The 21,138-nt window shown below is 37.3% G+C and overlaps 1 protein-coding gene across 1 annotated transcript in view; it reads right to left on the bottom strand.

Annotated features, from left to right (window-relative positions):
• The window catches only part of SUCLG2 (succinate-CoA ligase GDP-forming subunit beta), a 359,237-nt gene that overhangs the window by 190,700 nt on the left and 147,399 nt on the right, over positions 1-21,138 (bottom strand). The window contains exons 3-5 of the mRNA XM_044675780.1: positions 10,626-10,725; positions 9,534-9,624; positions 1,682-1,834 (exon numbers count right to left, since the gene is read on the bottom strand). Of these exons, the coding sequence (XP_044531715.1) occupies positions 1,682-1,834; positions 9,534-9,624; positions 10,626-10,725 (344 nt within the window). The remainder of the gene's footprint in view (positions 1-1,681; positions 1,835-9,533; positions 9,625-10,625; positions 10,726-21,138) is intronic.

Consider the following 21,138-nt stretch of genomic DNA (forward strand, 5'->3'; position numbering starts at 1 on the left):
AGTCTGAATTATTTATGACAATGAAAGCTATTCACCTAAGGAGAAAGAACCATTGGTGTTGGAATACAGATCAAAGAATGCTATTTTTCATTTTCATTTATTTGTGTTTTTATTTGGGGATTTTGGTTTTTTATGAGTATTCTCTTACAACAATGAACAATATGGAAATCTGTTTTGCATGATAATACATGTATATAATTCAGATCAAATTGCCTACCATTTGAGGAGGGGGTAGAGAAGGAAGGGAGAGAAACAATTTGCATATTATAACTTCAGAAAATGTTATGTGGAAAATTATTATTATATGCAATTGGGAAAATAAAATATATTTTAAAAAAGAAAAAGAAAAATACACGTTTTCCCATAAAACTCTTGAATTTTTATGTTAAAAAAATGCTACATATTTTGAAACAGGAAATAAAGCTAATTGCTTAGATAGCTAATTTCATATCCTGGAAGACCTGAGTTCAAGTTTTGCCTATGACATATCTTAGTTGTGTGAACCTGGTTATGTCATTCAACCACTCATTGTTCTAGGAAGTTTGCAGGACTCTAAACTTCAGACATGGTCCTAATCTTCACTGATAAGGAGAACTTCCTCACTTGGGAGATCCTTCAATTTGAGAAATAGCAGATCAAATCCCTACTGTATTTTTAAAAGAATGATTTTTCAATTAGAAAATAAATATTTCTGCTTGAATTTTATGTGGACCTCGATTCTGAGGGCATATATGCATACATACATATAGATATAGATATGTAGCTATAACATATGCCAAGGTTTGAGGTTTAAAATTCCTTAATTTGCCATATCATACCCTGATCAAGGTGGAATATCACCTGATTTTTGCTCATTTTGGGAAGAATCACATGAGATATGTATTACCTCCACTATTCTACGCTCCTTTTCCACCTACTGACTTAGGGACCCACAAACCCCATCCAATGTGCTTTATCCCCTTATTACAGATAACATGTATAAGGCCTTTGAAAGTCATACAACGAAATTGTAAAACTGGCTGGACAGTCTTGTGCAATCAGAATAAGAAACAAATAGCTCACTTGAATTCCAGATAGAAATAATTAATTTAAGTTTTTAAAATACTTTTTGTTAATTGAGATAGAGACAAAACCTGTGATTTCCCTACTGAGGAATACCCACTGAGGAAACTTCCTCTGTCATTGTGGATTAGGATCTTTCCAACATGTAAGACTCTTACAAAATCACCTGGGGAACTAAGAGCCTGATTGAATGCCCAGGGTCACACAATCAGAACAGGGCAAAGGGAGAACTTGAACTCAGGTCTTCCTGGTTTCAGGTCAGCTTTCCCTCTACTAAGCCAGGGTGCTTTCCTGCTAATTAAATACATGAATACAATCCAAATCAACCTCTATATAGAGAAAAGGACAGGGAATCAAGGTATAATGTAATAGGAGGAGGTTGTTAAACAGAAATATAAAAAAATAAGTATAAAAGCAAGAGTCAGCAAAACAAGTCCCATTTTGGGGTAATTTCACATTTCTTTTCATGTCTGTTTGAGTCTATATTTTCATATAGAGGAAAGAGGGAGCCACTGAAGATGTCTGAGTAGGTGAGGTGATATAACAAGCAGACCGGTACTTTTCTAATAATTTCCTCAGTAGAATCAAATAAAGGAAGTTTTCTTTAATATAAATATACCTTAAATATTAGTTCTGGAGTAGTGGCCGCCACCTCTTCAATGTCAACCCCTCCCTGGGGGCTGCCAACCAGTACTGGACCATTACAGGATCTGTCCATCAATATGGCCAAGTAGGTTTCTCTGGATATATCCAAGGCTTCAGCAACCATCACCTACCAAATTAGCAAGAGACATTGATTCAGCATTGAATCTCTACTGCACCATTTTTTTCCCCACTCAGGAAATAGACCCAGACAAACGTGCTACAAGGCTAAACACAGTTTCATTCTGACTCTCAAAATCCTGTTGCCTGAGCTCCTGGGGATCTGAGAAGCTCCATTCTTACAGTGCATAATGCCCATTTTCACCTCCCTAATTGATCCTGTTAACTTGCTAAAGTGACAGTTATTTGGTTTGCCTAAAGGAACCTTCCCACTTTAATCATTTCTCTTTTCCTTCCCTGAGAAATTGTTACTTAAGAAAAAAGTCCTATCAAGCAGCTGTTATTTTAATTCAAGAGTTTAGCACCAAAGATACATTATGAGAAGCTTTTTTTTTCCACCTCACATCTGACTGATAGGAAACCAATTTTGCCTGCCACACGAAGGATTATATCACAGAAAATAGCTCTGATCCTGCTGGCTTTGGCCAGTGTCTCAGATATCCTCCTCCCTCTGCCCACACTCCCCAGAAGACACCTCTTTTACATCAAGATATGGTCAAAGGATTCCCTTCCACATGAAGTCTTTCCTGACCAACAGCCCTCCCAATCACTAATGTCTTCCCTCCCCAACTACACTATACTTTACTTTGTATTTATTGATATTTGGTGCCTTCATTTTAATTCTACTTATAAATACATAATATATATGTTCTTGTGACTTCTGTTAAAATATAAACTCCTTGAGGACAGGGATTTTTTCATTGATTTTATTTGCATGTAGCACAGAGATGTCAAACTCATGAGCAAAACTCAGGGAGGAGCCAGATTAAAATATAATGCAGAGAGGATTAAGAAAATAAATAAAAATAGAAAACAACATAGATAATATTAATTTGTTGTTTTCTAAGTCAATATGTGGCCTGCAGAGGTCCCATTTCTGTTTGGGTCTTGAAACCATCATCATGCCTTTTACATAGAGTAGGCATTTAACAAATGATTTAATTGATTGGTTGATGAACTTTTCTGGAACTTGTTTTAAAGTTCAAGAAATAGATGCTCCTTATTGTTATTGTTCAGTTGCATTCAACTCCTTCATGTCTTCATTTGACAAAGATCCTGAAGTGGTTTGCCATTTTCTTCTCCAGCTCATTTTACAAATGAGGAAACTGAGGCTAACAGGGTAAAGTAACTTTCCTAAGGATCACATTGTATCAAGTGTATCATTTGAATTGGTAATTGTTTGAGGCTCATTTGAACTGGTATAGTGCTCTCTCTATCTACTGGACCACCTAGATGCCCTAATAAATGCTTGTTGACATGATCCAGGTAGGCGAAGTCATTTGGTGAGAGTTACTTGAGTAGCAGGAGGAAGGGGGGAGCTTTATATTCAGGGCCTTTGATGTTAGGTTCAGTGCTCTTTCCATTATCCCATTCTGCCTCCCCATTTTAACAATGATATTTTCAGGGATATGATTATTTATTTTCTAAATCAGGAGTTCTCATATGAAACTCCCTTCCCCACACAGATGTGAATCTGTATATGTCCTAGATTTGACCTGGAAGGAAGCTCAGAAACCACCTAGCATTAGCCCACTATTGTACAAAGGAGTAAACAGAGGTCTAGGCAGATGGTGACTCTAGAAGAATGTAGGTGGAAAACCAGCTCAAGCTGCTATTCCATCTGTTCCGTTTCCCTTGCTTTCTAGATGAGGAACTGAGGCCCCAGAAGGTGAACTTGCCTTGTTCTATCTGTGACATCGTCAATATGGGGGATTCCCAAGTAGAATCCTTTTCTATTATACAGGTCATAAGTGTCAGAAGCAAACTTTGAACACAGGTCCAGAGTCACTCATTTTTGCACTATACTGAGCAGCTGGTAAGTTTCAGGAGAAAATTTTGAACCCAAGTCTTCTGGACTTCAAGTCTGACTTGTCTATGAATCTGTGGTTTCATCAGTGTAGAGGGACATCCCTTCCTGAGAGGTTCCATGGAAACAGCAATATACAAACATGGTACCAACAGGAAAAAATGATAACCTTTCCCCCAGGGATAAAGGAAGTCATTGGTCTTCAACTTCTACCGTTTTAGAGAGTCACCTGGGGCCCCCAGAGCCTAAGGGATCTGTTTATGGCCCCCCCCAGCTACTCTATGAGAAAGGCAGGTCCCCAAGTCATCTTGAATCCAAAGTCATCCTAGACTCTACGTGCCCGTGACACCATGCTTCCTTTCTCCTAGTTGTTCACTACCAGCTTGAATTCTACACACCTCCACTAAAGGGCTACTCTACTGCCTCACACTGGCATGGAAGGGATTCTGGGACCTTAACACCCACACCAACAGGGGAAGATCTACCAGGTCTGACCCAACTGGAAAAGCCTCAGCTATAGGTCTGTCAACAAGCAAAGTTCATCTGTCATCCAGAAGGCGATCTCAATGCGCACAAGGAAGCTCGGGAATATCAAAGGGCAGAGCCAACATGACCATTTGGCTAGCCACTGGGATGCAGCTAGATGGAGTGCAGAGATACTGAGCATGTTTCACAAATCCTGAGCTCAAACTGGCCACATACTACTGGGGTAGCGAGGCAGTGCAGCGAATAGGATGCCAGGACTAGAGAGAGGAAAACCTGAATTCAAATCTGGTCGCAGACCTCTGATACCTATGTGACCCTCAAAAGGTCACTTAACTTCTGTTTGCCTCAGTTTCTGCATCTGCAAAATGGGCATGATAACAGCAACCTCCTAGTGTTGTTGTGAGGATCAGTGCAAGCAGTAAGTACTTAGTAATGTACTTAGAGCACTCCTAACATAGGGTAAGCATTATGTAAACTCTGTATGTCCAGTGTAGTGTCCTTGGGCAACTCAATTGACCTCTTCGGGCCTCAATTTCCTCATCTCTAAAATGAGAGCATTCAACTAAATGGCCTCTAAAGACCCTTCTTGCTGCAAAGCAATAATCTTAGAAAGGTGATGCATTGTTAGTCATTTTAATTTGTGAAGTTCATCTAATGGCCTCTCTAGCAGCAGAAGAAATACGAATCTAGTCTGACAGTCAATAAACATTTGTTAAGCATAGCCTATGTGCCAGGCACTGTGCTAAGAGCTGGGGATACAAAGGCAGGCCAAAAGTAGTGTCTGCTCTCAAGGAGCTCATGGCCTAATGGGGGAGATTATGTGTAAACAGCTCTGTACAAACAAGCTACAAACAGGAAAAAAACTGCAAACAATAGAGGGAAGGCTGCATGAAAGGGAAACAGAAAAGGTTTCCTGGGCTCAAACCAATAAATTCATGAATCATTGGAAATTCTGAGGAAATTTTTCTTTTTTTTTTAAATGTGATATTACCTAGTACAGCGGCATTTTAGAATAACTCCTTGAGAACAGAGACTATTTCATATGTCAGAAAAATCATAGATTTTGAGTCAACAGAGACCTTAGAGGCCATCTAGCCCAACCCTCCTTTGACAAATGAGGAAAGAGGCACAAGAGGTGAGTGACTTGCTCAAGGACACAAGGTAGTAAACACTGGATGGAGGATTTGATACTCTGAGCCTCTGATTCCAAGAATCAGGGTTCTTTCCGCTTTCATTTTTATCTTTGATTATTCAGTGCAAAGGGTTTTACTTGGCACGGAGCATAAACTTAATCTAATTCATTTCAACAAGCATTTATCCTTTATCACTCTGATGGAGAAAGAAAGACACAGCTCAAGGAACTATGTTAATTCTAGGGTTATTTCCCTCTGTAGAAAAAAAGTTCATAAAACAGAAACATCACATCAAGCACCAGTCTCTAGTAACCCCGTTCTTGGGTAATATCTTGCAAAGAGTAGACATTTAATAAATATTGGCTGCACTTAATTTGTTGAGCTGCCTAGGACCAAAATAAACCCAAGTGAGAGTGATTAGTCATATCACAAAAGCATTCACTGGAATCCTTTAAATGTTGCATGACTCTGGTGTGCATGGAAATTGATTCAGTATATAAAACGGGATATATCCGTGACATTTCAGAAACATTTCTCCAGGCAAGATCAAAAGGGGAATGGCACACAAATAGTGGCCACATCCTAGGTTTGTCGTTGAATGGTGCTGTGAGTTCTGCTTTGGCAGCAAGATGGCATTGGTGTGGCAAGAGTATGGAACTTGAGAGTCCCCAAACATTTCACAGCTATGTGACGCTGGACAAACTGCTTTAATGTCTCAAAGCCTCAGTTTCCTCACTAGTAAGACAGGCATTATAAGACACACTAATTAGATTGTTTTGTGGAAATTGATTCGTAAATCATGAAGTATATTTAGAGTCTGGCTGGTATGAAACATAGAGAACTGGACCAAGGAGTTCAAGAGACCTCAGGTCAAGTCTTGGCTATAACAACAAGGCTATATGATCACTGACAAGATTCTTAACCCCTTGGTTACCAAGCAATTCTCTAAAATTCAACATTATGGAACACTAATAATGCCATTCTACAATGGTAAAGGAAAGTTCCTCACTAGGAATTCTTTATGTCAATAAATTGGTCAAGGGAGATTCTTCATTGGGAATTCTTTGTCAATAAATTGGTCAAGGGAGATTCTTCATTGGGAATTCTTTATGTCAATAAATTTTGGTCAAGGGAGATTCTTCATTGGGAATTCTTTATGCCAATAAATTGTTCAAGGGAGATTCTTCATTGGGAATTCTCCATGATAATACATTGGTAAAGAGGGATTCCTCACTGGTAATTCTCCATTCCAATGAACTAGTAAAGAGGAATTCATCAGTTGGAATTTTCTATACCACATCTGACTTTTCAGAACTTAAGAAAGAGCTTTGATAGTAAATGTGAACTTTGAACTAGAGAGGAGAGATCTGTTTAGTATATGTCAACCTGAATTGTTGCAATTTTTAAAAAATATACAACCCAAAATGCCATTTTCTTCAGTAAAGAAACTGTGGAATATTTTTTGAAAACATTGCAGAGAAATTGCCAACCTGTACTGGTATTGGAAATTTCTTCATCAGGAAGTTTCTGTATGGATGGAATCGTGGGCTGGACTTTATGTCCTCTTAAAAGGAGGCCAAGCGATTAGATTTATAAGGTGGTAAAAAAGTTAGGCTAAGACCACAACAGCACAACTTTCAAACTGTAAAGTGCCTTGAATAACCCTGACAGGCAGAGCTGCAGGCAATGATGAGAAGTGGCTTTTTTTGTTTGTTCCATCCAGCGCTTAGCACGGGTCGTGCATCCTTAGACTGATGGGGCTAATGAGCCATCATTATTAAAACTTCCTTCCAGCGAGGTGCCCTCTCTCTGGGCCAACGCCAAGGCACTCTCATGGTACATTAGTCAACAGTTGGTGATTTTCAGGCCATGTCAAGAACCTTCTACAACACTGTCTATGAAAAGTGAAAATAAAAAGTAACAAAGCTGCTGTCTCCAAATGCTACCAATGAGCCCAGAGCTTTACTTTGAGGAAGGGTGTGACACAGAAAGAAGAGACTTCCATCTCAAAAATGACTCAGGAAAAAACTCAATGAGCACCAAACCAGTTTTAGAAGTGGGCCCTCTTAAGCAGGGTTTCTTAACATCTGACTTTAAAAAATTTTATTACGGGAATGGGAATGGGAAACATGTTTTTATTTGAGATGTTGATCACTAGATTCCAAGAAGCAGATAGATGATACAGTATATAAATTGTTGGGCATGGAGTCAGGAAGATTTGAATTCAAAGTGAGCCCCTCAGATGTTTACTAGCTGTGTGATCCTAGGCAAGTTGCTTAATCTTGGTTTGCCTCAGTTTGACTACCTGTAAAATAGGAATTATAACAGCACCTTCTAGGATTGTCATGATAATCAAATGAGATGATTTTTGTAAAGTACTTAGCATAATGTCTAGTTCATAGTAGGTCACTGATAAATGCTTGTTCCCTTCTCACCTTTCAAGAGAATTGATATTCTTTGTCATCTCAAGTATTTCATTTTATACAATTAAGGGCATTCTTTTGAAAAGAAGTACATAAACTTCCCAGATAGCCAAAGGGGTACACAACAATAAAGCTTAAGAGCCCTTTCACCAAGACTTTATTGACTGATCCACAATCACAAACACTTCTAGTTTGCTGAAACAGAGAACTAGTCTCAGGTCCTTGAATGAAAATCATAATAGATAGAGTTTGCTGAACTGGGAGTCAGGGAGAGGAGTATGAATTCTGCTTCTGTCACTTACTAGCTGTGAGACCTTAAGCAAATTGCTTTCTGAACTTCAGTTTCCTCATCTGTAAAATGGTAGATATATTGATACTGTTAGTACTAATACTTCTCTAGGTTGGAGGGAGATTCAAATGAGAAAATGTATTATGAAGGGCTTTGCAAATGTTCAAGCATTGTGTAAATGCCAGTTATTGTTGCTGTAATTTATTATTGTTGTTATAATTATTTTTTTAAAAACCCTTACCTTCCATCTTGGAATCAATACTATGTATTGGTTCCAAGGCAGAAGATTGGCAAGGGTAGGCAATTGGGGTCAAGTGACTTGCCCAGGGTCACACAGCTGGGAAGTGTCTGAGGCCAGATTTGAACCCAGGACCTCCCGTCTCTAAGTCTGGTTCTCAATCCACTGAGCCACCCAGATGCCTCCTGTTGTTATAATTATTGACTAAGTGTTGTGACAAGAGGAAGCATGGTATACGACAAATGGAGAGGGAGTTGGTCTTGTAATCCTGCAGATCTACATATCACATCAAATTTCCTCTGACGTGTACTTATCATGTAACCCTGGGCAAGTCACTTAACTGCAGTGCTCTAGGTTTCCCTCTAAGATTCTAAGTTGAAAATTTGTCATTGATTTGAAATTAGCAGATGGGATTTCCTCATATGGAAGCTCCCCATGCATATAAAATCACAAATGTGGAACAAAAATTGTTTTAAAAACCATGATGTTATTTACAATTAGAATTTTAAAAGTTCCATTTCTCCTGAAGAATTTCCAACATAAACTCCTCATTTGCTGTATAAGGATCCAAGACAGTTTTTTTCAAGAGTCATTGTTTCATTAATCTCTCTAATAAGTCTGCCTTTTCATATATAACATAGAAAAGGGATTGGGAAGAGGTTACGAAAGAGGAGCCAGGATGGATTGATCATAGAATCATAGATTTAGAGCTGGAAGGGTCTTTAGAGGATTTTTAAACTGAAAACCCAGAGATTAGGCAACTTATCTAAGATGAGGCAGAGTACGTGTCTGAAGAAAGATTTCAATCCAGGTCTTTCTCTAACTCTTGCATTCGAACCCTTCCATCAGTCTATCTCTCCCCAAGTCATATGAAAATTGCTTGAAGAAATGAGGTATGTTTGGCTTAGGAAAGGGAAGTTTTGGTGGGCACCTGGTAGTTGTTTTCAAGTATCTTAAAGGATGTGATGAAAAAGAAGGACTAAGTCTACACCATCTGGTTCCTATGGGATGTTATTGAGATGTAAATTTGGGCCCAATCGAAGGAGATTTCTAAACTCTAATGGCTTCCTTAAAAGGCAGCACACTCTCATTAGATATCTTCAACCAAGGACTAGATGACCATTTATGTCAGGGGTGTTTTCAGGGATTGTTTTTCCAGTGCGTTGAATGACACTTTTGCAAACGTATCTTCTAACTCTGTAATTCTCTGTTTTCTTGTTGCTGTGGTTCTCAGATTTTCAGAGAAAATAATACCCACAAAAACGCATACTACCTTGTTGACTTTCACTCCATCCTTTGGCGTTTGCTTTGTTGTAAGATTATAGCCAATCATCTGTTGAGCCAACTGTCCCACAACTTTAGGACTAAGAGAAAAAGAAAATGTCAATAACAGAGCTGTGGTTTTCTCATTTCAATAGTACAGAGTACAATTCTCCCTTCCCCAATCAATTAATCATTGGGCGTTTACTGATCATATGGTGTTTGGGAAGAAATAAAAGTACAAAAAGTATCCCTTGACTTGGCAGAATTTGAAATCTTATTGAGGCAATAAAACTAATGTGTATGAAGTTTAGGAATCAGAATCATTGCAAGGAAATGACATGTAAAAGGACAGATGAGTTTGCTCTCAAATAGTTGGAGAAGGCTCAAATACACTGAGGAAAGATGGAAAGATGCCATTTCAGGCAGGAAATAGAATAGAGAAGACAGAAAGAGCAAGGGCCATGCAGAAGACAACAAGAAGACTGAGGTCATCAGAATAGAGCTCATACTATATTGAGGATATAGAATAAATTAAAGCTGAAAAGATAGAGCCAGACCAGATTATGAAGCCCTGGATTCCCTATGTCAGAGCAAGAAATCAGGGTATGATGTGATTTCCAATGGGAAACCATTGTACGTTCTAGAATAGGGGGATGGATATTCAAGTTAAGGGCTGCCATTGCCTTAGAAGGTCAAGCCTCCTTTTCCCTAACAACCTGTACTCTCTCATACCTATCCATGTTAGCCCAATCCTATATAAGAGAGAGAATGAGTGTTATGTTCTTCTCTGATTGGCAGAGCAAATCTCACAGGTTCATAGTTTTAGAGTCTGAAGATCTTAGATGTCATTAAGTTCAACCTCTTCATTTTACAAATGGGGAAACACACCCAGAGGGGAGGAAGTAACTTAGTTAAGATCACATGAGATTCCAAAGTGTATGACTTTTGGGAGACCAAGGGAAGAAGAGGTATATTATGTATGCCTTCCCCAACCCCCATACGCTGTCCCTTCGTTCCCTCCCCCATCCCTTGGCCCTCCATTCCTCCCTAGAGAAGTGACATTTCTGACTAACAGACAAAAACTTAAAATGCCCAAACTTACTCTTTGGTTAAATGAACACCTCCTTTCAATCCACTATTGAAAGTGCCTTTTCCTCTCCCTCCAGCTAATATCTGAGCCTTTAGAACAATTTCTTTTGCATCTGTTAAAAAAAAAGGAAGTTTAGGGTAAGAAAAAACTCCATGGGGAGAAAAGCAGTTGGAATTAACTTCCAAAAGTTCTTGGTAAAATCTCTGTCAAACCATCTTTTAAAATAAAGGTATTAGAGAGCATCACAGCCATCTCTTTGTCTAGGAGGCCAGCCCACAAAGGACCATCAAACACTTCCAGTGTGTTTATTAATGGCAATTTCAACTGAGTGCATTGAAGAAGAAAGAAAACATTGCCCTGACCTTTGAATTCTGCAGAATAAAAGGGCTGCAGAAATTTGAGGTTTCTACCAAGGTATGTGTGTGTGTGCGGGCACACGCAGATGTATACTGGAGTTTGGAAAGGGTTGCAACATGGCAGGAATGGTCGAAGATGACATATATGAGGTGGATACTATGGTGTATGAGGAAAGGTTTAAAAGAAACTAGTACTATAAAATCTGGAGATAAGAAGCTGAAGGGCGATCTGTTAGGAATGATGAGATTTATAAACAGAAAGGACTTACGAGACCATTTACTCTGAATTCCTCACTTTACAGATGGGGAAACTAAAGCCCTTTGAGGAGAAATGACTTCCAGGTTAAATAGGTCCTAAAGTCAGGATCTAAACCCAAGTCATCTGACTCCAAATGTGCTCTTCGCATTAGCCCATATCACCCCTTCTGTAATTTGTTTCTTACAGATTCAAATTGTTGAACCAAGTGGAATAGATTAAAATTAAAATGAGAACTATTTCATGTGAATGTTTTTTAAAGTCTTGATTTTTAGAGAAGGAAATCAATTAACATGCATATGGAAAAGGGGTACACAGAGAATTGGGCAGGATTCCTTAGGGCATTTGGCACAACTAGCCATTTTATAGATGATGAAATTGAGGCCAAGAGAAGTTGTAAGTTGACTAAATCACATAGGTTATAAGTTCCAGAGCTGGGATTTGAACCCAAGTCCTCTGATCACAAATCCAGTGTTCTTCCTTCTATAATATACTGCCAAGAGGTCCTAGGGAAGGAAGAAGTTGAAAGGTGAAAAAAGGTAGAGGCAACAAATTGGGAAAAGAAATGATAACGATGATGATGATGATGACTAATAATGATAATGGGTATTTATGAGATTATAGATTTAGAATGGGAAAAGATCTTAGAAATCATTTCAACTCAAGATCTCATTTTCACAAACAATAGAACTTTAACCTTTGCAAGACATTTTACATGTATCATCAATTCTGAGCTTCACATCAGCCCTGTAAGTTAAGTCCTACAGGTTTTAAAATTCCAATTTTATAAATGGGGATTGTGTATATGTTATATGTGAGTACATATGTATTATATGCATGTCTACATAGGTAAACAAAGCACATATGTATTCCCCTTCTTTCTTCTTCCTCTTAGTCCCAATGTCATTATCTGTTTAATAAAACAGGTTCTATTGAGTGACCTCTAGGGTTCCTTGCAGCTCCAAGATGATTATTTTCTACTGAAAGATACCCATTTTTTTTAAAAAAAGTTAAAACAAGGGAATCGGAAAATGTTTCCAATAGAAGGCAACCCAGGAGCTGAGCCCTGAAAGACTCTCAATCTTCTGAGCAACGGTGATGAGGAGAGAGTTTTTGGGGTTTGTGTAACTAGTTAACATTAAATATTTAGGCTGCTACATTCTTTTGGTAGAATTGGTTTTGTTGTTGTTATTGTTGACTTTTAATACAACTGTCTAGCGAGAGGAAACATCAAATGCTTCTTTGTCTACACAGGTTGGAGGCAAGCATCCTTTCAAACTGTAAAAACAGTTCCTGGCCAAATGCTGAATTCCCTCAGAGCCATTCTTCCAGAGTTAGAATTTTCCTCCCCTTGCTCTATTACAAATGATGCTTGTACCTCTCACTCCAGGTCCTACGGCAGCAAAGCCTCAAAACCACAAGGAATATTCTGACAGAATGCTTAATTTGCCGTTGTTCAATGACACGCGTGTCCTTGATGAAATTCGACTAACTAACCGACTAGACAAGGAAAGAGCCGCGCTCCCGATGAAGTGCTGTCACTCACACACGTCTCCAGTTTACAACCAGCCCCAGAACTTTAAAGCTCTTCATCTACAGACTCCACAGGTTGGGGATGAACGAGAGGGTGTGGACTGTATTTGGCAACAACAGCAACAACAAAGAAAGCGAGCAGTTGAGTCAATACCAATATATTTTCACAACTGCCCTCAAGACCAGAAGTGAGTGGGCTAAAAGTGAGCAGGACTATGTAAGGTTGAGCCTGGAGCACTAATCAATACAGAGGAGTTCAGTTACACATAGCAAAACAGGCGCTTCTCACCCTAGAGGAAACCAACATGAAGTAATTTAATTCGGTAGCTATTTACCCAAGCTCTTGAAAATTAAGTAAACCAGCCAAATCTTATTTCACAGTAAAGTAGGTCTCATCAGTCATCATTTACCAGGTTGATGCACTATCTAATGTCCCCATTTCTATTATATATAAAGATCTAATTTTTCCAAAAGCTCACAAAATTTCTGTTGTGTTTTTATGTTATCTCCTGCCTGAATTCCCAAAATGAATTATGAAAGAATTTCCCATACAAGAAATGCAATTTTTTTCTGAATTATATAAAGTGATTTAACTGTTCACTAAGGATAATGGGTTTTTGTTTTGCTCCTCCCCCCAAAAAGACACATGCACACATTTATACTTTAATAGATTTTGTATTGGAATATATTAAACCTTTATCCTAATACCCGAGTTAGAAAGGCATTATTTATTTAGTATCCATCCAACCTATTTTAGTATGAGGAAAAGTGGCAACAATCACAGTCCTATCTGGAAGGCTTAGTAGATTTTCAGATTTTCGAAGCTCTTCTTAAAATCACAATATTTACAACCATGCTGTCCTCTACCCCTCCCCCCCAAAAAAACAAACTTCCATCCCAAAGATTTGGTATTCTGAAACGATCAGCTACTTAAAAATAACTTGAGCTTTATGTTCATTTTATCCTGCTCACCATAATAACAATAGGAATTATTGTTATTATTATATTATTCAACTTTTTTTCAAATCCCTAAACAATTCCATCTTGAACAAGAAATCACTCTGGAAACATGTAAATTCTAATAATTTAAATTCATTACAAGTAACGTGGTGCAAGTAGGGCAAGTGTGACACATTTCGAAATCAAACAAACTTTCTACAATTGGTTCATTTCCGTTTTAATACATTCATGCATGGGGCACACACTGAATAGAAAGATGCAAAGTTATCTTCAGGATACTTTTGAATTGAGCACTCTAGCCATAGAAGAGTTATAAATATATTTCAAAGAAGGCTGATGGGAAAAATGAGTAAAATAAGTTCTTGGAACCATGTTATAAAAAATTTGGAAATGGATGATAAATATAAATTAAAATCCTAAAAAAATACACACTCAGAAGACCTGCTATTTCCAACTACAGTAATATCTGGAATACAAAACAATGTTATTTTTGGTAAAGTACAGTTAGGTGGCTCAGTGGCTAGAGAGCCAGGCATGGAATCAGGAGGTCCTGGGTTTAAATATGGTCTCAGAAATTTTTTAGCTGTGTGACCCTGGGCAAGTCACATAATCCTATTTACCTCAGTTTCTTCATTTTTAAAATGAGCTGGAGAAAGAATTGGCAAACTGCTCCAACATCTTTGCCAAGAAAACCTCAGATGAGGTCACAAAAAGAATCAGAAAGAACTGAAATGACCAAATAACAAGAACTAGGACCATGTTGGCAAACCTATAGTATGCATGCTAGAGGGACCTGCTCCCTTCCTCCTCTACCTGTACACCTGAGGATATTTCTCACATCATCCACCCTGCAGCCCAATGGGAATGTTTCCTTCCACCCCTCTCTGGGGTAAGGTGGGGGGCTCACATGTGGTGTGATGGTTACAGTTTGGGGCAAACAGTTTCTAGAAGGTTTGCCATCACTGAACTAGGAAATTATATTTGGTTTAAATTTTTAAATATGAAGTCTTTCAGATGTAAGAAGATCCCTAAGAGCAAGCTAGGTAGCTTAGTGGAAAGAACAGCACACCTGGAGTTGTGAGAACCTGGGTTTAAATCTAGTCTCAGACACTTTCTAGGTGTGTGACCTTGGAAAAGTCACTTAACCTTGATTGCCTAGTCCTTGCTGATTTTCTGTCTTAGAACGGATACTGAGACAAAAGCTAAGGAGAATGAGGAATAGAAAGAGGAGAAAAAGGAGGAGGAGGAGACGAAAACAAGAGGAGGAGGAGGAATAGGAAGAGGAAGAGAAGTCAGAGGAGTCCCTATGAGAATGAATGTATCTTTTGAGTCAAAAACATTGAGCCTGCCTAGAGAGCTATAGATACTGACCTTCTAAAACAACATAAAGGTGGAAGATTGGGTTTGTAATACAACTCACCTGAGGCATTTTTCACAGCATCCTGAATGGCAATAACCCATGTAGAAGAAAAGTTTGGGGAGCTTTTCATGAACTTTAAGAGAATTCAAAATTTACAATGTTAATGTACAGGTCAGACCTTCACTCAGAGAGAGAGAGAGAGGAGAAGAAAAATCAAAGAAAAACAAAAGAGAGAGGAAAAATACATCCTTAAGAGATGAGCAGTTAATGCATGAAGTTATAGGGAAATGGAAGCTAAATTTAAATTTCTGATGCTATTTTTTTCTTCCTAAAATGTAGTACGGACTGCAGGAGGCAATTTCAGGCCCTAAAAAAACCAAAGTTTCTGAATCAATACAGATCTTTATTATTACATTGTGATAACACATCCAAGTTTAAAATTTGGAGAACTTCATGCACTTCCTCATTCTTTGCTGCAGAATCTCATATCAGTTTTCTCTTCTCCTTGGAATAACCTAGATACTCATAGAATGAAGACTAAGACTGTGTGTGTTTGTGTATGTGTGCATGTGTGCACATGCATGTGTGTGTGTGTGATTTTTAAAGGATCTGTTAGGAAGAAAGGGAAGACTTCTAGTTATTAGAAGGAAAGCTGTTTTGGCTAAAATGACAGCAGGGGAGAGTAATGAATGTTGAAAGGGATATGGCAAAATTGGGACATTAATGCATTGCTTGTGGAGTTGTGAACTGATCCAACCATTCCGGATGGCAATTTGGAACTATGCCCAAAGAGCTCTAAAAGAATGCCTGCCTTTTGATCCAGCTATAGCATTGCTGGGTTTGTACCCCAATGAGATCACAGATAAAACATACTTGTACAAAAATATTTAAAGTCCTGTTTTTTGTGGTGGCAAAAAACTGGAAAAGGAGGGGATGCCCTTCAATTGGGGAATGACTGAAAAAATTGTGGTATATGTTGGGGATGGAATACTATTGTGCTCAAAGGAATAATAAACTGGAGGAATTCCATGTGAACTGGAAAGACCTCCAGGAACTGATGCAGAGTGAAAGGAGCAGAGCCAGAAGAACATTGTATACAGAGACTGATATACTGTGGTAAAATCAAATGTAATGGGCTCCTGTACCAGCAGCAATGCAATGACCCAGGACAGTTCTGAGGGATTTATGGAAAAGACGCTACCCACATTCAGAGGAAGAACTGCAGGAGAGGAAACATATAAGAAAAGCAACTGCTTGAACACATTGATTGATGCAGACATGGTTGGGGAAGTAGACCCAAAAGGACCACACCAATGCAACTATCAATAATATGTAAATAAGTCTTGATTGATCACACATGTTAAAACCAGTGGAAATGTGTTTTGGATATGGCGGGGGTGGAGGGAGGTGAAGGGTAAAGTAAAAACAAGAATTGGGGGCAGCTGGGTAGCTCAGTGGAGTGAGAGTCAGGCCTAGAGACAGGAGGTCCTGGGTTCAAACCCGGCCTCAGCCACTTCCCAGCTGTGTGACCCTGGGCAAGTCACTTGACCCCCATTGCCCACCTTTACCACTCTTCCACCTATGAGACAATACACCGAAAGTACAAGGGTTTAAAAAAAAACAGAATCATGTAACCATGGAAAATTTTTCTAAAAAAAAAAAATATATATATATATAAATATAAAAAGAAAAGGAAAGCTGTTATGTGAGGGCTAAGCCCTTAATTTACAAATAAATTCCAGTTATTCAAACAAAATTATTTGTACACTGTGATACTACTGTGTAACAATAGTGTGTTGCTTCCCTAATTAAACTCCTTGGAAGGTATATTCAAACATAGGAATTTCCTCTACACTGAACAACGAACATACCTTTTTCATATGAGCAATTTTTCTTTTGCTCTCTATACAAGTTCCTGAATTAAAATCAGATAAATCATCCTTTTTATAACACTATACTTTTGAATATATTGTATATTTATTACTAAATTATAAGCCTCATTAAAATCTATAATGATAAATTAGCCACTCTCTTGATTCTGTCACTGATGTTATTAATTGCTTTCATAACCATTACTATACCCTTCAATGGTGATAAAAATTTTAAAGCTAGATAAAATCATCTCGACTGAGGCTCAGACAAGGTTCACTGCAAAGATCTTCTAAGGAAATGGAACAACAGATACACATGTCATGTATTTTATAATTTAATTTATTTCATGCTAATTATGTCCTAATCACATTAAAAGGTATCCCTTTATAAAAAAAAAGAAAAAGAAAAAAAAGCTTTATGGGATAATAGATGACTTATTTTTCCATTGATTCAAGTGATCTGGTTTCAGCCTACATTTCAACACATACTATCTACAAGACAACTGGAAATCTCTGAGTCTCAGTTTCTTCAGTTCTTCAGTAGTATTCAGTGGAATAATAATCTAAAGAAGGTAATCATCTTTTGGCATAATTCAATTCAACAAGTATTTATTGAGTTTTCCTATGTGCAAAGCACTTGGACACAGAAATATAAATGAAAAAGGACCCATCTTCAAAGAACAGAGTCTACTGAGGGGAGACATGTACATAATACATAATATAAGTAATCCATAGATATATACTCATTATCTATCTATCTATCTATCTATCTATCTATCTATCTATCTATCTATCTATCTATCTATCTATCTATCTATCTATCTATCTATCTGTCAAACACAGTAAATTCATGATAATTAAGTGGAAGGGGCACTGGCACTCACAATTTTGGAATTCAAGAAAAAGCACCCTTAGAAGGTGACACATGAATTTTGCTCTGAAGGAGTCAAGATGCCAAGAGGCAGGTGAGGAGGTTTAGGGAATAGTCTTTTCAAAAGTAGAGTCAGAATTTTGGAAAGACACATTTTTTTGTTTCATCTCTGAATGTTGCCCGAAGAGTACCTTAAATATAGTAAATGTGCACTAAATTTAATATACGTATACTACTTATCTCACAGGGTAATTGAAAGGAATAAGCTTTGCCAACCTTAAAACATGGGAGGGGAGTAGGGGGGGGGGAATTTCTGGGTTACTTTATTCATGTTGATAGAGATAATTAGCATTGGACCAAATGAATTCTTGGTTCCACTCAGTTCTAAAATCAGTGGTTCTATGAATTCTAATATTATTGCATTGAAATAACGTGTTTTAAGTTTCTTTTGCAAATAAACAGTCCTCAACTGAGAACTGAAATTTTGCACAAGAAATTGAGGCTGACACTTCCAATTCTTTCTTTGCATTACAGGAGGTCTTTAGGAAGGAACACTAACAGATTATGTAACTTCAAAAACATTCTGATACTTTTAAAATAATTTTAATCGTCAGCTCCCTGGGAAACTGTGGATAGCTACTTAATGAAGAACAAACACTTTGCTTCTATCTTTAGGCTTCTATCTGGAGAGAAGAAGAGAAAAATAAGCAATTAGTTAGAAAATAGTATTTCCTTTTCTCTTTTTAAAGTGAAACTTAACACTAAAGGCATCTGAGCAAGAACACTGTAACAGGAAACCCTATTGATGACCATGATGACTTGGGATTCTCAAGAAAAATTTGAGTAGACCTCGACAATGCACCAAGGAGTCTTCTTTTCTTCCCATTTTAGGTCTAGTTATAGTCCAAGCCTTGTCCTTTTCATCAGTACTTAATGCAGAAATTCAGAGAATGTAAGGAGTGAAGACATGATCACTTGGCTAAATTATTTTTTTGCCTCCAAAAAATCCCACTTTTATACTGAAATAATTAATTAATATTAAAAGATAGATTGTTCACGTGTTTGTTTGAGATCTCTGGTTTATAGTTGTGATGAAAGACACAGGTACTCCATACTGAAAATTAGTAAAAGCTTCACTGATAAAAATGAAAAAGGGCTAGAAAAGTTTTTTTTTTAATGAACATGAATCCAATTTTTAGTTGGTTTTGAATTTGATTAGCTTTAAGCTATCTTGGATTTATATTCTCTCTATAATCATCTAATATGTTTTTCAAAGGATCTTGATAAGAAATTTAATGCTCTTATGATAAAGGTAAAGTCCTTTAACTAGGTTCAAATAATAAAATTCATAAGCATACAAAAGATGTTATATGGCTAGAAAAGATAAGATTTCATAAGAGAATGAGTGAACATATGAAAGTTAAGCATCTACTATGTGCAGATCATTGTACCAAGGTCTAGAGGAATAAAAAAAAAGCACAGTCTTTACTTTCAAGGACCTCATTTTTTATGAGAAAGAATCAATACAGGTGGTTTCCACACTAAATCAGAAAATTTGGGGGTACAAAATGCTGGGGGTTCAGGGGAAAAAAGTTCTTTAATTTCATTTTTACTGATGAAATCAGAAACTTTTCTGATGTTGAACCATTCAAAATTCTAAGGAATTTTTTGGCAAGAACTCTCTTTTACTAGACTTGAGTAGTTGTGGCTGCTGAAGAGATGGAGGCTTTAGTACCTCTAGAGATAGTCTGAGAGAGACCCTGCTTCATAAAGTGACTTTTTAATCTCAGTCTAAATAAACCCTTCCCTAAGATCCTCCAACTGGCCAAGGTTTCATCTCAGGCCCCACACATCACATTCCCTGACTTCTGCCAGTTAGGAATCATGCCTGCCATGCTTCTCTGAAACCTCTATTATGTAAGACTTCCAGCAATCTGGTGGTATCCTAGATATTTAATACACAGGGGGTAGTAGAAGGGAAGGGGAAGTAAGAGATGATGATTAAAAGCAAAACACTTTCAAGGAGGAACAGAGTGAAAAGGTAAAAGAATAGGATCAAAAGTGGAAAAAGATGGAGGAGAACACACAGTTGGTAATCATAACTGTGAATGAAAATGGGAATGAACTTACATAAAACAGAAAAAGATAGCAGAATGGATTAAAAAACAGAATCCTACTATATGTTGCTTATAAGAAACACCTCTGAAGCAGAGAGACACACACAGAGTAAATCTAAGGAGTGAGAGTAGAATTTGTAGTGCATCATCCAAAGTAAAAAAAAGCAGAGTAACAATCATGATCTTAGACAAAGGTAAAGAAAAATAGATCTGATTAATAAGGAAGGAAATTACATCTTGCTAAAATGGTACTATAGACAATGAAGTAATATAGATACTAAACATATATGCACCAAAAGGAATAGCCTCTAAATTTTTAAAGGAGAAATTAAATAAGATTCAGGAGGAAAAAAGAAAGTAAAACTATACTAGTAGGGTAACTCGACTTCCCCCTTTCATACCTAGATAAATCAAACCAAAAAATAAACAAGAAGAAGAAAAGGAAGTGAATGAAATTTTAGAAAAGTTAGAACTAATAGATCTCTGGAGAAACTGAATAGGAATAGAAAGGAATATACTTTCTTTTCAGCAGTTCATGGCACCTACATAACAAATGACCATGAACTTGGGCATAAAATTTTCACAACAAAATGAAGAAAAGCCTAGATGACAAATGCATACTTTTCAGATCATAATGCAATAAAAATGATAAGCAATAAAGATCCATGAAAAAATTAATTGGAAACTAAATAATGCAATGCTAAAAAAGGAGTGGGTCAAAAATTATAGGAACAATTGATAATTTCACTAATGAGAATGAAAGTGAGTAGACAATACCACGTTGTTATGCTGTTTATAAGATCAAAGGGTTTATGAGGTAGTAATCATCAAAACATTCTGGTATTGGTTAAGAAATAGAATGGTATATCAACGGAATAGATTAGATACACAATATACAGAGGTAAATGACCTCAGCAACCTAGTGTTTGATAAACCCAAAGACCCCAGCTTCTGAGATGAGAACTCACTATTTAACATAAACTGGTGGGAAAATTGGAAAACAGTTTGGCAGAGACTAGGTACAGATCAAAATTTCACCCCCTATATCAGGATAAAATTAAAATGAGTATATGATTTATATATAAAGAGTGGTATAATAAGTAAATTAGGAAAACATAGAATAGTTTACCTGGCAAATCTATGAAGAGGGGAAGATTTACAGCCAAACAAGAGATACAGAGCATTATAAGATGCAAAATGA

This window comes from Gracilinanus agilis, chromosome 1, assembly GCF_016433145.1.
Source record: "Gracilinanus agilis isolate LMUSP501 chromosome 1, AgileGrace, whole genome shotgun sequence".
Taxonomy (NCBI): Eukaryota; Metazoa; Chordata; class Mammalia; order Didelphimorphia; family Didelphidae; genus Gracilinanus; species Gracilinanus agilis.